We start from the raw sequence: 18530 nt of genomic DNA, 5'->3' as shown, positions 1-18530 counted from the left end.
TCTTTATAGCCACAAATTTCATAAACATTTTTTTCCATCTAAGGGGACTAGCGCATTAACATTCAACTGAGAGGACTGGTAGAGAACTTCAGATATGGGGCGGTATATGAATGTAATAAATAAATTAAATAAATAAATAGTACATTAACACTGAGCACAAGGATTTTTATAGTGGACCAACAAATGTGGCATTAAGACTGCCTTGAAATCGAACAGAAATGCTGCTTTTGGATCTTCTTCTCCCTGTGAGATGTAGAGCATGAAGTATTTTGTAGCATAGATACATACCTGTACAAGAAATAAATGGTGGTAGCTGTCTGTGCAAAATGTGGTGAAATACGCACAGCCAAGATGTTTCCTAGATTTGGAATGAGATTCAAAATACAGCATACTCATCAATAAATGTTGGGGTGGTGAAATTAATTCAGTCCACAGAACTTAGTTCTGTGAAGCCAAATCTCTCATCACACTTCAGTAGCAGAATGCAAATGAGTTGTTGATCTAATTTAAAGATGTTATTTTTTTTCCTGGCAAATGGTATAATGTAATATGAGACTAGCCTTATAAATAAAAGGAAATATGTGTTCTGTTATACTTGGTTGCCTCTTAGAAATGTAAGGCGGATTGGCTACTTTTAATGAAATAATGTACTTCAATTACCTTATCCACTAAAAATGATTTTTGGATGGATTGGCTTTTTCATAGAAGAAATATCTGCTTGTCCCTTCCTAATCTGGTCTGTTGTGATTTAGGCGCGCGAATGACACATTTGTCTTGAAAGTAGCTTTTCCAGAGATCCAAGTGAGCATGTGCAGGGAGGCTATTTGACTTCCGTGCCAGATCACCAACTGTTTTGGAAAGTCGCCTTTGAAATGTGCCTTGTTCTGTGGCATAGGAAGCTGTGGTCCAAGACAAACAAGTGCAGTATATGGAATTAGTTGTGTGGTTCTTTGAATGTTACAGAAAGGAAACTGCTAGTACTCTAGTTCCAGCTGTCAATTATATTTATTATTATTTATTTATTTATCATATTTATACCCCGCTCCTCAGCCAAAAAAGGCTCTCGGAGCGGCTTACACTTATTAAAAATAACGTTTTTATATTTTTAAGGCTGGGGTATAGCATGTTTCTGTTTGCCTACATGAACTTGACTGTTCCTGCAAGAGTAAGCTAAATTTCAATCTGGTTATTAAAACCATCAGGAAACAGAATCATTCCAATTTTATTTCCAACGAAAGAAAAGGCTTTTACAATGAGTAATGAGAACCGATGGGTAAGGAGAAATGTGAGCATCGTTTATCACTCATCATTCTGCCTTGTTTACATTTAGTTGGTAGTGCTGCTCCTTTTCACACCAAAGAATCTGCCAACCGAAAATCCTTAACGAAAGGGCAGCCATCAATGGGTTGCCTTAATCCTTTGGATTCCACTGCACCAAAAGTGAAACGAGGGAAAGAGAGAGAGCTCTCAAAGCTGAAGCGTCCTACAGCACTTAAAAAGGTAAACAAGTCTCCAAAAGTGGTGTTCTTTTTTTCTTTTCTTAGCAAAGTGGTCTTTGAGGTATGTAAATATAGAAATTTTGAATCCTAATGGCCTAGGTCCTGGTGGATGGAAACTTTCTCAGGTGAACTGATACTAGCCACATCATCAGTTAACGTACCAGAGAACTGTCTATTTTTATCTTGTGATTAACTGTGTGGAATGTGACCCTTTAATGGGTGACATAGACTACCTGGTTTTTATGAAACTTCTCTTTTTATGATGGGATCCTGAGTAGCTGCTCCTCCTCCTTCTAAGATGTTGGTCATTCCCCAGCCACTTGGAAGTCCCTCAATCAGTCAATCACAAATATATGTTTTGCACTGATTCTTAAATAATGGGCTCATAAAGTGAAATACTTGATTATTGTAAAATGGTTTTCTTTGCAAGTGTTCATAATGGGCTCATAAATTAAAATACTTGATTATTGTAAGATGGTCTTGGTTTTCTTTGCAAGTGTGCATTATAAAATTAAGCAAAGGTTTGATGGAAGGAAGAGCTAATGTCAATTTGAAGTTAATTTCACACGTGGTTGTGGTTGTTTTAAAAAATAAGAATCAATGAAAAAGCCAGGAATAACAAAATAATACAGAGTAATACTTTTAAAACTAAATTTACTGCAAGATGTACACTTAAATCACAACCAGAACTGGTAAGGCATGTGTAATGAGAAGTTCTAGAAACAAAAAGTACTACATATGCCGCCAAAGAATACCACAAGGTTGCAACACATCTGGCAGATGGAATGACTGCTCACCACATATATTGTGATTGACTAATCTCTGTCTCACAATAAGGGTATAATTCTGTGGGGTTTTTTGTATTTTAAATATCTCCATTTTGATTTTAAATGTCTACAGGCACGTGGTAGTAAACAGTTCTTAAAATTGTGTTTTGTAATAGGTTGTTCTTGACTTCTATATAGTTTCTAAACTTAGTTTGGACATTTTGTTTCTATGTTTTGGTGTTTTTAACCACTTTAGTCAATTTCCAGAACATGACTCCCCACACTTATTTGTAAAACATTGGGTACTCTTTTTAGGCTTGTACTATGCCTACTAACCAAACTTGGTATACTTTTTTCAACAAAGAAACAAGGTATTAATGTATGGAAGAAGAAATTAGTATTCACAGCTTTATGATTGGGGGTTGTTTCAGATTATCTTGAAAGAAAGAGAAGAAAAGAAAGGACGCTTATCTGTGGATCATAGCCTTGTGGGAGCTGATGAAGAACAAGAGGTGAACCTGAATCTGACTCCTAACCAGTCAGAAGAACTAGCATCTCAAGAAGGTCAGAACTCTAAAGAATGAATTGAAACATATTTCTAGATAGTGTAATATGCATAACCAGTGTGTGTGTTTGCGTGTATGCACAGATATGAATTTTGTAATGTTGAATGAAGAAATTCAAATGATAAGTTCTTGTATGCCTTGCCTATGTAAAATATTTCTTCTGGGATTTTGGATCCAAACTATTTTCTTCGTGCTTCAGATATAGAAAACTTGTACATACTTCCAGTCTAAATTTTAAACAAATGCTGCAAAAAGAAATTCTTCCAGTTTCAGAAACTTTGATTTTATTTTCAGTTTGAAAACTAGAAATTATATATTCTTCAGACCAATCTAAGAATTCCTCCTCCCAGATTTATTTATTTATTTATTTAAAACATTTATATCCCACCCTATATCATTAAGATCTCAGGGCAGCGTACAGATAAAAGTATACAGTATAAAACAGTAAATATACACAGCGAAAAACAAATTAAACCATAAACCAAGTTAAAACAATATATAATTTAAAAGCAGTAAAACAATTAAAACAGTTAAAACAATGTGCCATCTTAGTGAATTTAACCATTAAAGGCTTTGTTAAAAAGCCATGTTTTCACTTGGCGCCGGAATAAAATTAGCATTGGCGCCAGTCGGGCCTCCAAGGGGAGGGCATTCCACAGTCGGGGTGCCACAACAGAGAAAGCCCTCTCTCTTGTCCCATCATAGTGTATGTGTTTTGCTGGTGGGATGCAGAGAAGGGCTTCTCCAACAGATCTCAAGTCTTGGGCAGGTATATATAAGGAGAGGCGCTTTCTCAAGTATCGAGGTCCCAAACCATTTAGGGCTTTAAACGTCATTACAAACACCACATACAACGTCATTACAAACACCACAAGCAGTTCCTTGATCTTCATGGAATGCCATTTCTGAAGTTCCCTCAACCTTTCCAGAGAAGAAAGCGGAGGAGGGGCAGTAAAAGAGCCATTATATTCACCTGTTTAACTACATGGTGCCTCTGAACCCCAGCATATATCTTTAAAAATTAGCTTGATAGTTAATTGCTTGCTATGGGTTAAGATTCCCACATTGAAGACTTCAACCTGCACACCATCAACTGGTGTATATGTACCTCTCTTCATTTGTGCTGATTTGCAAAAAGTGGCTCCATCACATCATAGTATTGACTAGCCTAGCCTAATACATTGGTTGGTGTTGGTGTTTTTTTAAAGAAAAATGTGTTTTGGCTTTCCTGTTACTGAATATAGAAGACACACACATAAGTGTGTCATGGTGGGATGGAATGGAAAATAAGGAATGATATATTCCAGTGACACATAAGACACACTTCTGGGTGCAACAGCTATTCTTTTATTTTTCTGTTGCAGAAACTGGTCTGAGTGTGCCAAGTGACACCTCACTCTCTCCAGCAAGCCAGAACTCTCCCTACTGCATGACTCCAGTATCCCAAGGCTCACCTGCCAGTTCTGGTATAGGTAGTCCAATGGCATCATCAACTATAACAAAAATTCACAGCAAGAGATTCAGAGAGTAAGAACCTTTTTAAAATTACGTTTTGCTGAACATGTCCAATAAATCATGTCTTAAAGTCAAAGTTGAATGGACCAATAACCCCACCACATCACATTCAGCCCGTGCTACTCATGTGAGTAAACTCTAGCTATTCTGAGCATTGTGTACCATAGACAGGACAAAAGGTGCCTACAACACAAATATCTTTAGGTATTTTAGTGCTACGAAAGAAGGGGAAAGTAGAGTTACTAGTGAGACTCATCTGAAGTAATATATTACTTTCTGTATCACCTGTCTCAGTTTTCAGCTATTGAGGAGCGCCTTGTCTCACTTTGAATGACGCTAGCTTTATGCAAAAATCTGATTCAGATATTTTATATTCTAAACTCTTATGTGGTTGGGGGGAAACACTATAATTCAGTGACTTTATTTCTCTAGGAAGCTAAGGCCAATGTTGCTGTCTAAAGATTCACTGAGGCGTAACATAGGCATGTTTCAGATACTTCTGTACTGCAGTCTCTGCTAGGTAGACACTCAAGAGCAACTTACAAAGTAAAAAACTAATGGTAAAATCATACTAAAATACTACAGTTAAACGTGTAGCCATAAAAACTAAACACACCAATAGGCAGCCAGTGTAGTTCTGCTAAGGTAGGAAATATTCATTCTCCATGGTCCACTACAGTTAACAGATAGACAGCAGGATTCTGCAGTAGGTGCAAATTTTGAACAGTGTTCAAAAGGGTGGCGTATGTAATGCGTTGGATTATTCCAAATAGAAAATTGCCCAAGCACAGGCGACTGAAACTAGATCTCCATAAGAGGAAGGTTTGTTTTTGACTCATTGGCCTAAGTAGGTAAAAGGCACTTATAGGTGGCAGCAACAAATGGCAGCCAAGTAGCAAGGAGAGGGCAAAGCGTACCCTCAGCCGTACCTGCTCCTTCAAGGAAAGTATAACCATGTCAAGAGGCAGACCCACTATGGCTTTGCTTCCCCACTATTGCTTAATTCTACCCTGTCTGCATTAAGTTTCCATTAGTTAGTCTTCCTCCAGCCCATAACTATGTCCTGGTCAAGTTTGTTCCTGCTGCTCCCAAGTCTGACAGCCTGGATATGTTGCCCTTCCACACAACACTATCAAAGTATCATTGCATGTCTTCCCAGATGTAGGAATGATTTTCGAACGACCTGGAAAGAATAAGGAAGGCCTTTATCAAAACACAAATGCGTTAAATTCTTTAAGCAGTCGTTATGCATGATTAGCGCTTACATAGCACCTAAATATACAATTTGCAATGTAAATGGAAAGGCTTATTATTAAAAGTAAGTACAGTTGTTGTTTTTCCAACTACAGTTCTTATTCATGGCAGGTGATCTAGCGATGAAATATAGTTATAGAACTTCAGAAAATGGAACAAAAGATAGTAGAAGCAAATTAGCCTTCTTGAAATTTATTGGTTACCTTCTGAATTTACAGGTACTGTAATCAAGTTCTAAGTAAAGAAATAGATGAGTGTGTGACTCTCCTGTTACAAGAACTTGTCAGTTTCCAAGAACGAATTTACCAAAAGGACCCCACGAGAGCTAAAGCGAAGAGGAGGCTTGTGATGGGTCTGCGTGAGGTTACCAAGCATATGAAGTTAAACAAGATCAAGTGTGTCATCATTTCTCCCAATTGTGAGAAAATCCAGTCAAAAGGTATTAATGACTCTTGTGGGCCACTTTCCCTTAATAGGCTAAAACAGGTTGTCTGTTTTAACAAGGAACCCTTTGCTGTCTCCTTTCCTATGCGATCTTCTATGTATAGGGCATTGAGTGGTAGCCAAAGAGTTGTGCACAGAACACCATGTGCACACGGAGACTTTTCTGGCCCTTGCTTCTTACTGCAACTCCTCACACCCTTGAGAAGCCACTTTGGGGAGTCAGAAGACTCTTCAGAATGGCTTGCAGTGTGACATGGGGAAGGAGACGGGCAGATATCATGACACGCAAACCCCCTTCCTACTCTTTCCATTCACACAAGAGGGGGATTGGATGCAACCCATTGTCTTGTAACTAGCTTACTATCTAAGGCCATCGGACTTATCAAAACATGTTTTCTTTGAGAACCTCTGCTTTCTGATAACAAATAAGTTGGTTAAAGTAACAATAAGAGATTCCTTATAACACGGTTAAACATGCAGCAACTTTAAACTAGCAAAGTGTATTTTAATTTTCTTTCCTGTACTTCTTACATCAACATCATTATTATTATTATTATTATTATTATTATTATTATTATTATTATTATATTTGTATCCTGCCTTTTGCCCAATACTGGCCTTTAGATAGTGTGTTTGAATTAGATTATGATTTTCCATTGTAATAGGAATGAGTCTTGTGCCATTCCGTACATTATGCAGCAGCAAACAGGATTTGCTAGAGAGAAGCAACCAATCCCAGCTTCATGATGAGCATGCCTCCATGCAACAATTTAAATTTTGTGAACCGCCCAGAGTTCTTCAGCTGTTGAGCGGTATAGAAGTGAAATAAATAAATAAACAAATGTTAGTAACATCTTCACATATTTCGGCGTGCCCTTAAATCTTAGGTGTTTGTCTAGAAAGCTCAATGTGTGAAAAAGCTCCTAGTTCATTCTGTGTTGTAGGTGCTGCAGGCATATAGTTAACATTTGTAGAAAATGTTAATATTGGTTAGCAGTATAAATTCAGCAGATTTAAAACTCTAGCTAGTTATGAGAGAGTTCTTCACATTTAGTCTCTTGTCCTTCCCGGCACTCACCAAGGTGGACTAGATGAAGCTCTGTACAACGTAATAGCAATGGCACGGGAGCAAGAAATCCCTTTTGTCTTTGCCCTTGGACGTAAAGCTCTTGGTCGCTGTGTGAACAAGCTGGTTCCAGTTAGTGTGGTAGGAATCTTCAACTATTCGGGTGCTGAGGTAAGAGTTTATAATTCAACTCTGCCCTTTTGATGTACTTCCTTGATATTTCACAGAGTCCCTAACACAATTATTAATGGTGCCTGAATGTAAATCCATCCATTCTCTCTCATTCTCATTCTCTCTCTCTCTCTCTCTCTCTCTCTCTCTCTCTCTCTCACTCACTCACTCACTCTCACTCTGTTTTGCATATCCCATCACTGGAATTTGTGTGTAGTCTTTCCCAAATCTTTGTGGAATACGCTGGAGAAAATTCTCCTTTTTCATATACAAAACTGTATACATCTCTTCTAAAGGCATCAGCAGTATCAGCTTACTTATCAAATGTGATGCACAAATGCCGTAAGAACTGGCTGCTGCTCTCAAATGAACACTCATAAAACTGTACCTGCTTGACGAAACATAGCTTATGGCAAGGCATGGGCATGGAAAAGCAGCTAGCTAAAAATAAAGACTAAAATGCATCCTTGACATCTGAATGTGGGCCATATCCCATATTACATGGTGATCTTTTATTCTAATTGGAAGAGAAATTGGAGTGAGAGCCAGCAATGCTCATGTTCATGAAATATTTACTAGAACTCTCCCTAGTAAATAAAGTGACTCTCCATCTTGTAGTACGTTAACTACAAGGCACATGCATCTGCCCCAAAATTTCAAACTAGCTTCTACCATTCAAATGTAATCAAAAGCACTTATTGTATCTACGTTTTATTAGCAAGCATAGTTTTAATTTGCATCCAGAATTTCATCTGGTGCCGAACTAGAATGAACCATGCAATACAGTTCCTAAAGCAAGAGTCATATACAGAAATCTTCATGTGGTTGTGAGTACAATGAGACCTACGAGGCTCCTACCTTTTATAGAACCTGTTCAGATGACATGGTAAGCCACTGTGGTTAAGCATTACAACTTAATGTAATGTGAACCATGACTTAGCTTGTCGAGTGAACCATTCCTAACCATGGTGGCTACATAGCTATGATTTAAACACACTAACCATTTGTTGCAGAAGGGTTAGCGGCCTAACCATGGCTTAGCATGTTGTCTGAACAGGCCCACTGTCACTCGCCAGTGTGCATTTTCTTCACCCAACTTTGTCCAGTCTCTGTGGATCTCAAAACTAGAGATGGCCTACAGATCAATCTGCTGTCATTGCAATTGTCTCCTTTTGAGCCACTCTGGTGTAGTCTTTTTGGTTGCAAGATTAAAGGATTGTTCTCCATCCTTCATCTCAAATTCCTTGGCCACCTGTAACAACATGCAGTAATGGGGTATTTGGTCTTTTTAGAACCTCTTCAATAAATTGGTGTCACTGACAGAGGAGGCCAGGAAAGCCTACCGAGACATGGTTTCAGCAATGGAGCAAGAGCAGGAAGAGGCCTTGAAGAACATTAAGAAGGTGCCCCACCATATGGGACATTCTCGAAATCCTTCTGCAGCAAGCGCAATTTCATTCTGCAGTGTTATTTCAGAGCCCATTTCAGAAGTGAACGAAAAGGAGTATGGTAAGTTCTTCAAATGATGCGTATATATAACTGAATCTTCTAAGAGTAAATTAGAAAGGCTTTCAGCCTTTTACTTCCCCCTTTCATGTTCTTGATCTGATAACCATATTTTATGAAGGGAGTTTCCCAGATTGGGTAGTGACCCTGGGAAATGGCTAGGCTGTCCCTATTCAGGAACAGGCATAGTTAGCACACCAAACTGAAGTTGGCAGTGGGGGGATAAATGGCAATAAAAATCCAAACTTGGAATATAACACACACACACATGTATTCACTTAAGGCATGCATGGTTAAAACAATTTAGGCTGTAGTCCCATAGTATAGCTTTATTTAGAACTGTATTCAGCAATTGTGTGGTTGTCATTAGTTTTGTAAGCACAGTGAAGTCCACCTGGGTTAAAGTTCATTCATTTATGCATGGGAACAATACTTTCTCCTTTAGAATATCTTCATTTCTAGCCTGATTATCTATGGAGGGAGGTTTTTCATTTAATTGACTCTTAATTAGTATTTAAAGCACTTAACTTGAAAGCATGTATGCATTCCATTCTTCTATCATGTTAGAAGTTTGGCAAAAGCACATACAACCTAACCTCCATTCTATCTGTCTAACCGCAGCACATCTTAATGCGATTCTTGCTTTTTTTCTTTTATTGCCATTCTTCACTCTCCCCCACCCCCTGTAAATTAATTTGGAAAAACAACTTACTTAAAACAATATATTCTTTGATTACAACTTTTATGAGAATGTGCTAAAATTAATTTTAAAAGTGCCAAAACACTCACACATGTTAAAAATAAAACAAAGTTATGCCCCTCTTTCTATTTGTCAACCTTTCCTAAACTTGTTTGCATTTTTTTCAGAAACAAATTGGAGGAGCATGGTGGAAACCTCAGATGCGTTGGAAACCTCTGAAATTGAAAGAGAGGCTTCTTGTAAGGTGGTTGCTCCTGAAAAACCTGGCAGCAACAAGGCCGTTGCTAATAAGCAGCTATCTCTAGCTACTGTTGGGATCATCACAGTCACAACACATGGGAAAGCACTAAGCGGAAAAGAGGAAGTGAAGCCAGATGACAATCTGGAATGGGCCTCACAGCAAAGTACGGATACAGGATCTTTGGATGGCAGCTGCAGGGACATTTTGAACTCCTCCATGACCAGTACGACCAGTACCCTCGTCCCAGGAATGCTTGAAGAAGAGGATGACGAGGAGGAGGAGGAAGACGACGACTACACCCATGAACCTATATCTGAAGAAGTTCAACTCAACAGCAGAATCGAATCTTGGGTCTCAGAGACTCAACGGACTATGGAAACGCTTCAGCTTGGGAAGAGCCTTAGCGGTGCAGAGGATGATAACGTTGAACAAAGTGAGGAGGAAGAACTCGAAACGCCTGAACAAGTCGATTCGGTTATTGACAGCGAGGAATGGACAACGGATAAGCATGCGAGCAAAGCCCAGCCGAAGCCTGCTGTCTGCAGTTCCCTGGATACAAAGAATACAGACTCAAATTATATACCATAAATTTAAGCACAAACTCAGGAAACTTTAATATTTTAAAACTAACTGTTGTAAGGATTGCAGCCATTGCTTTTTGTGCTTCATCTCAGCATTTTGCACTGTGTAATGTTTAATATGCATATTTAACTCACAACATAATTTTTTTTTGTAGCGGTCTTTATTACTTTTTCCATTAAGAACTAGAGTGCATGTGTGTAATGACTATTTATATCTTTCCCAGAACTGTCAATGTGTGCTGAAACTGTCAATAGGCATCTTTTTGTACAAGACACTATTCAAATGACCATTTTTATGCAAAATTTATTCTATAACTTTAAAATTCTTACACTTTTTAACCTGACAGTAGTGACCTGTATTTGCTCTGTCATTATCTTACCTTGAAGGTATTTGGCAATAGTGTACCAAAAATTAAGCCAGAAGTAATCTTTGGGGGAGCTTGAAAGATGCCTATAATGAGATTAGAATCTTTACAAAAGATTTGGAAAGATTAACCAGTAACTTAAGTTCAATACATCTTCTTACCTGTCTCTTGGGATATGTGTTTCAGAAATACACTCTTGAGATGCTGGCTATAATCAGCTGAAACCATTTGGCAAGGCACTTTGGAAAAGAGAAATCTATTTCTTTTCCAATTGACTACTTTAACATTGTCACTGTGCCTGCGGACTGCAGCAAGGGACCCATTGGTTTTTTTAACTTTACTGTCTTGCAGTTCTTAAGACTGTTTCTTAGCTCTTTCACTTATCTCAGGAATGCTAATATGAATGCATAAATGCCATGTAAATACAAAAACCCAAGTTAAAATCAGATATTGACCATTCAGGAGAAAGTTTAATGGACATAGAAGCTCAGTTTACCTGATCACCTCTTAACATTTTAGGATGGGATCAGTCATGAAAGTTGGTTCTTGTTGAGAATGTGAACTCTTCTATTTTGTAGCAATTTGTCTCATTAGGAGCAGATTTTCATAAATGTAAGGTTAGAAGTGCATCAGTAGGAGGCAATCTATTGATTTAAGGGGAAATTCGCACTACTTTATTTTAATATTACGATTGAAAGCTTTGCCTAATGTTTGCTTGGAGTCTGAGTTTTCCAGCTTTGCCTATTGCAAAATGTCATTAACTGCATCCAGATAAGCTGCATTTTTTAAAAAAAACCTTGAATGGTGAATTTAGAAGAGTTGATATCCATTTGTACGCAAAATAACAAGCTTTATAAAAATATGTACTTCCCAGTAATACGTATTTTACAGTTGGGTTTTTCATTTAATTATTTGGGACCAATAGCATTATCATCTTCAACACAAGCTTTTTTTATATTGTACAGAAAAAACTCTCACTGTTTTAAGATTTAACATTGTCATCCATTGCTAAAGAATGTAGCACAATAGGCCATCTTGCGTTTTTGTTTGAGTAACGCTTTGGGGGTGTGTGGGGGTGTGAATGACACATGACTTGCTAAGTAGAAAAAGTGTTGCGAGTTCTGATAGGACTACTTACGTCCTGTCATTTTTGCATGGTGTCCACAAATTGGCATTTCTGTACTGTCCGCCCCGCTCAAATGGCTCATTCCTGTTTAGGTACCTTTTGAAATGTTTGTCTTCTTTTCTGAACTTGGTTTGTCCTTTCCCGGTTTACATAAAAGAAAGTATATAAGTACATTCAGTTTTCTCAAGTGTCAATTTCAAATTCAGTTAAGGCATTTAATATTTCCCAGTTTGCTACTAGATGTGAACTTTCCTGTCTAAAAATTGCATCAGATCTCCTCAGGGCAAACGGAATATCAGTGAAGGCAGCCATCATTATAAAATGTTCATTTTGATCAGTGGCAGTTGAGCACCAATTGGGAATAGAATGTCTGTTTGTATGCTTATGAAGTATGTTAGACTGTATTCCATATTAGGAAAGTTGTTGTTTTTTTCCTGGTGCGGTCGATGAGGTATATGTAATTCTCCTGTCTTCTGTAATCAGCATCTGTGTTCTGTTCCTTTTGATAAGTTATCTTCCAATGCCATGATAGTTCTTGGGTTTTTTAAAAGTATCACAACTTCTATATTGGCATAAACAGTAGGTTCTTATACTCTGAAAGGCAGTTTCTGCTATCATATATGTAGAAATTTAGGATAGGTTCAGCAAATAGTTGCTCTTTTTAAAATTCCGTTTACTGAATGTTAATAGAGTTGATGGCAGAAGATGGGGCTTGGGAGGGGAGTGTATAGTGGCTTAGAATTTCCTTAAAATTATTTGCTTGAGGTGACTGTGTAGAAAGTATTTATAAGGATCTCCAGTATTTGTATAAAAATAGCTTACCATGGAAAATGGAACACACGGTGGGGCTGATGCACTTAGGCCTTGGGCAGGCCAAACAAGAGTATGGGATTTGTAGGTTGCTAATACAATGCATTATTCCAAGTGTGTATTTATGGTAGCCCATGAACCCCATTGAATATATTCTTCCCCTTGTCCCACTGCCCCTCCTAATTTAAATTTTAAATGGCATGTATTTACTGACTTGAAGCTTGATTGGTGACTGATGTAGTGTTTAGCGCGCTGTTTTTAAATTGAAAAAGATCCTTTTGGTGCACATGTGTGAATTTTAAACACAACACTGGGAGATACCTTGGAAGGTTCTTTGGGTGGTGGATGTACACAGTGTAATTGATTCCAGTTTTTCAACAGGAAGCTCTTAAAGTTTAATCGCATGGAGGCAAAAAGTTTTGTTTGAAAAGCTGCTGTTTGCTGAAATTGTCATAGTATTTTTTGTGTGAAGTTGTGCGAACTAATCAAGATATTCAGTCGATTTACCAGATTTTAATCACTAATTCAGTATGAAGCCTTTGAAAAATAAGTAACAAAGCCATAAATGGAAATTATACAGCTTTATGCCCATTCCTACAGAAACAGTAAGAAAATGTCAGAAAAAATCTTAAACAATTAACTGTAAAAAAAAAAAGTACATGGCACAGCCCAATTACTGTTCATATGTGGTTAATGTATTTTTAAATACTATAATAAAGTAATGTCTGTTAATCTTTGATACTTGTACACTTGTAGTAACAGAACTTAGGTTTAAAATAGAAAATCATTATGAAATTACTTCATGAAAAGGTTCTGTCTGTGTTCTCCTTTTATGAAGGATAATTCTGTCTACCATACTTTTTTGGAGTAATAACAGCTTTTTGCACTATGTAAATACCTAGTGGGGGTTCTTCCATAATGAATAAAAATGATTATAAAAAATAGTAGTGTGATATTACACCCAGCTGTTTAATTGTGTATTCATATCCTATGTCAATATCAAAATGTCAAAGAATCTTGTTGAAGTGGTTTTCTGGCCTGGTTATATTCAGTGTGGTGGCTAAAATGGGCAGTGATATCCAACCTTTTCAGTAAGAGTAGCACAAATTCAAAATTTGAATGCCAATTTCGCATACTTGTACATATTGTCCCTACTTGCAGTTTTCAGCTGCCTGCTGAGCTGTAGAGCAAATGACAAAAGTGTGGGAGAGGCAAGCAGGAATCACCTGAGCCGATGTCCCAGTGAGGCCAATTAGCCCTCCTGTTCCTGTCTAAATATGTTACAAGCTTCCTCTACTTGTGGCTCCTGAGCTGCAGGTTGGCCACTTAAAGATATTTCCTCTGTTAGTCACTGGAGTTTTTTCCTTAGTTTTCAAAGGATTCTGATGATGTTAGCTTGTAGTATCACTATGAACTGCAGAGGTACTAGTAGAGGAGGGCACACTACTCTATGTAATTGATTTGTGCCCTTTTTTAAATGTACTGCATGTTCAATCTTAAAAAGTTGTTGACACTTAACTGACCTTACAGCCAAGCTTCATTTCCTGTGAGGAAATCTGTAAGCCACTCAAGTTTATTTTTACATAGGAGAACAAACAAAGTTAAGTATAAGCACATGTTGCATGAATGCAAAATCTATTCAGCTTCAGGAAAAGGTGGCACAGGCATAATGAGCCCATGTTTGTACATCAGTGGGTTGATTTGTACGTGAATATGCACTACTTTGATTTCTCTGCTCTTGTTTACTGTACATTTTATTACCGGCAGCTGAGTGTGGGCAGATTTCATTGAAAAACTTTGCATCTGAAGTAACATTTGACCAGAGAGAAGTTCTTTCTGTGCTCATTCATTGAAGAGCTTGCATGTGTGAATCAGCCCACTGAAGAAGTGGAGTTATGCAATTAGTATTCAGCATCATTATTACAAAAACTGGATGGGTTTATGCCCTCAGGTGTTCAGACGATGTGCTAAGTCATGGTGGTTAAGCATTTTGAGCTTAGCGTGTTGTGTGAACCATTCCTAACCATGGTGGCTATATAACCATGGTTTAATCACGGTTTGCTGCAAAAAGGTTAGCCATGGGTTAGTGTGTTTCCTGAACAGGCCCAATGTCATGTAGTAATGTTATACAGCCATGCCTTTAAGACCCTATGAAGGAAATTAGAACAGTGAAAATAAAACATATAAAGCAAAGTCATTTCAGATGGGTCTTTGACAGCTCATGTAGTATGGAACATCCTCCTCTTACATTGAAGTGGTGTAAGAAGCTTCACCTGTACAAAGGCCAACAGCCCAACTAAAGTAGCCCTTCCATCCAGTCTCATGATGTGCAAATCTCCAAGCTCCCTGGCAGATCCATATCCTAGCCCTGTTGCCTCTGTACAGGCATAGCAAGGCCAAGACTTGAATCTTTGTCCTTCAACACATCTACAGGAGAGTCGTGCTACTTTGCCAGCAGTCTAAACCCATATAAAAGGCTTTCTAATGCAGCCCTCTTTTGTCTGTGAAGCTGCCCCATTTAAATTTATGGGCTGTGTGTCATTTGGTGGGGGGTGGGGTTGTAGAGGCAGAATTGTGTGTGTGTGGGAAGGGTTAAGCATCTTTGCCACTTCTCCCCCTATTAATCCAGCCTCACATCTTGCTGCTTTTATTTATATTTTGATCCTGCCTTTCAGGCAAAAATAGTCTTCGAGAGCAGCTTGCAGCAATTAAAATGCAATACACACTGCTGCTGGGGGCCGCTATACAGAAGTTAAAATAAGACACAAGTCAGCCCCTGGGCTTACAAAGTAAAAGATGAGACCTGGAAAGGAAGGCAGGAGGGAAAAGGTAGAGGGGGAAAATCAGTTTGACAAGGTCAGAATGAAAATGGGGAGTTAACAGGCATCTACATCCAGTAGGAGCCCAGCCTGAACTGTTGTTGGAAGTGAAGTGATGTGACTGCTTAGAAGCCCTTGGGCTTTTGACCAGGGACGGACGGACACTGCTTCCCTTTCAGGGCAACTGTCATTTGAAGCATAGTTTTCTTGGGGGTGGTGGGTGGGTAGAAAGCCCCCCTGCAGCTACCCTATCTGTGGGTAAAGTCAGGTGTTTACAGCATCTAGGCTTCATCTCAATTTGCCACCCAAAGTCTAGTCTGTAGTTGCCAAAGGAAGGTGAATGGAGGACAAAAGTAGAAGATAGGGCTCTGAGATGGCAGATTAAAAGAGGCCAGTCTTTAAATGCAGTGTGTGTGTGTTAGAGCTGTGCGTAAATGACCTCCCAAAATTCTCCAAGCTATTTGTAAGCAGAGAAATGGCAATTACACTGAATTTCTCCAACCGTTTCTTACAGATAGGATGCAGTATTGGCAGGGCACAGAGTTTTCTTTCTTTTGTTCCCCAGTAGGCTTTTTGACGTCTCCTTTTCTGAGGCTTCCACTCTTCTGAGGCAGGATTTTTAATTTCTTTTGGCGGTGTTGTTGAGCTTACCTAATCGCTGTTCAGGTGTTGAAGGGTGCTGTGTATGATTTCTCTGTCTATTACATATCTTTCCATTGTTCTGCATTCCAGGCCACCTGCCCTTCCTGAGAGGAAAGTATTACCTCATGATAGCTTCGATAGAAGTGCGGGAAGCTGAGGAGATTGCAGGCTGCCACAGTTTATTGTACAATGAAAGACAAGATAATCACACATGCTCCATGGTCACCTCATAAGTAAGGTATCAGTAACCCCAACCCCAATCCATTAGAATGACTTTGAAATTTCTTCTGTGAATTTCTTTTCAAAAGCATTTTTTCTATCAAATTGAATGAGAACGGTTGAAAACACGTGAGAGTATTTTTGGCACAGCACTAGTATGTATGTATGTAGCCATGTATGCATATATCCATTTATCACCAGCTCTGTGTAGGAAGTGGAAAGGAATATAGGCGCACACATAGAACATAAGAAAAGCCATACTGGATCAGACCAAAGGACCATTTAGTCAGCATTCTGTTCATGCAATGGCCAATCAGATGCCTGTGGGAAACCCACAAATATTTTTTTTTTATTATTATTGCATTTATATCCCACCTTTCTTCCTCCAAGGAACCCAAGGCGGCGTACATAATCCTCCTCCTCTCCACTTTATCCTCACAACAACAACCCTGTGAGGTGGGTTGAGCTGAGAGTCTGTGTCTGGCCCAAAGTCACCCAGTGGGTTTCCATGGCCAAGTGGGGACTAGAACCCGGATCTCCCAACTCCCAGTCCAACACTGATACACATCCTGGGAGATCCATATTTTTCTTGCTCCCACAATGCATGTATAGAATTTCCTGCTACTGAGTATGCAAACTGCTAAGTTAAGTTGTCTCTATGAGGGTGTACTAAGGATAGCTGAGTAGGGGGTAGGATGGAGCAGCTAGGGACCATAGCTTGGTGCTAGTGCACATGCTTTGCATAAAGATCTCTGGTTCAGACCCTGATGGCAGAGAGAGCAGGTGATAGGGAAAGACCTCTACCCTAGAGCGTCACTGCTAAACAGAGGAGACAAGATGGAGCTTATTGGACAAATAGTTCAACCTGGTATGAAGCCACTTCTCATATTCTCAGTCAGTCTTTCGCTTTTCCAAGCCTTTAACTCTAGCTTCCATCATTGCACCGGCTTTATTTTTGTAACGTTCTCTCCCTCTCTGCTGTTCACTTTTAAGATAAGTGTCAACCATATTAAATCCCCTCACCCCGTTGCATATGTGTGTACATTTTCCTTTGCAGCCCAGCCTGACCAGATGCCTATGGGAAGCCCACAAGTAGAACAATTAGCCTCAAAGCATCCTCCCACTTGTGTTCCCTAGCAACTACTATTGAGAAGCATTTTGCCTCTGATAATGGAGGTAATCGTTATTGATAGTCCTCTTCTCCATTAATTTGTCCAATTGCCTTTTAAACCCATCCAACTTGGTGGCCATCACTACATCTTGTAGAGACAAATTCCACAGTTCGTCTATGGGCTGGGTGGAGAAATACTTCCTTTCATCTCTCCTGAATTGCTCACCATTCAGCTTCATGGGATGACCTGGTTATAGTACTATGAAAGAGGAAGAAAATATGTCTCTATCCACTTTCTCCACCTCATGTGTAATTTTATTCACCTTTATCATGTTTCTAAGCTAAAGAACTACAAACTTTTCCTCCTAGGTAGGTTCCTCCATCCCTCTGACCATTTTGGTTGCCCTTTTTGCACCTTTCCATCTTTACAATATGCTTTTCTGGTGTGGAGACCAGTATTCAAAATATGATCACGCTACAGATTTGTATAAAGACATTTTTTAATGTTCCAATATCTTTTAGTTCCAATTTCTTTCCTAGCGATGCCAAATTTTCCCTTTTCAGAGCTGATCCACACTGGTTCACTGTATTCAACTACCTGTCCACCATTACTCCAAGATTAATTTCTTAAGGCTTTTCTGCATGAGGCTTTTATCCCACACCTTTACCAAAGCTTCTGGATTCTTTGCAGGATTGAGATCAGCTGCTTTACACATGTTTTCCCCCCAGAATTTTTCTTTTTCTGTCTTTCTATATGTTCCATTACACAACCAGTAGATGGTGCTGTGGTACAGTGGAATTGTGCAATTACATGAGGCTTCAATAACACCTTTGAGAAAAATACCAGATTTTCCTCATTAAGAACAAAACCAGCAAAAAACAGGAGAGGCATAGAGGAAGATGACGTCATGTAAAGGACCCGCAAACTACTGTGAGTAATCAATCATGAGCATGGAATAAAAGTCTTATGTAGAAAGAGTCACTGCCAGCTCAGATCCTGAGTAAATGTGGTTGGGATTTTTTGCCTTTGTGTGCATCCCTTTTTTTTTTTTACATCACATCATTTACTATTTTAATTTATGTAAAATCATTTTTAGACTGCGTTTAGGGGAAGAACCTACTCAAGGT

At 38.8% G+C, this 18530-nt stretch overlaps 1 protein-coding gene across 1 annotated transcript in view; it reads left to right on the top strand.

Annotated features, from left to right (window-relative positions):
- Positions 1-13569, top strand: part of SECISBP2L (SECIS binding protein 2 like) — a 33532-nt gene extending 19963 nt beyond the window's left edge. Inside the window, exons 12-18 of the mRNA XM_063142810.1 lie at positions 1331-1500; positions 2698-2830; positions 4197-4359; positions 5820-6040; positions 7128-7282; positions 8575-8791; positions 9656-13569. Coding sequence (XP_062998880.1) covers positions 1331-1500; positions 2698-2830; positions 4197-4359; positions 5820-6040; positions 7128-7282; positions 8575-8791; positions 9656-10317 — 1721 coding nt within the window. The 3' untranslated portion in view covers positions 10318-13569. The remainder of the gene's footprint in view (positions 1-1330; positions 1501-2697; positions 2831-4196; positions 4360-5819; positions 6041-7127; positions 7283-8574; positions 8792-9655) is intronic.
- Positions 13570-18530: the final 4961 nt, after the last annotated feature.

This window comes from Elgaria multicarinata, chromosome 16, assembly GCF_023053635.1.
Source record: "Elgaria multicarinata webbii isolate HBS135686 ecotype San Diego chromosome 16, rElgMul1.1.pri, whole genome shotgun sequence".
In the NCBI taxonomy this organism is placed as follows: Eukaryota; Metazoa; Chordata; class Lepidosauria; order Squamata; family Anguidae; genus Elgaria; species Elgaria multicarinata.
This window is presented reverse-complemented; position numbering and strand designations above follow the sequence as displayed.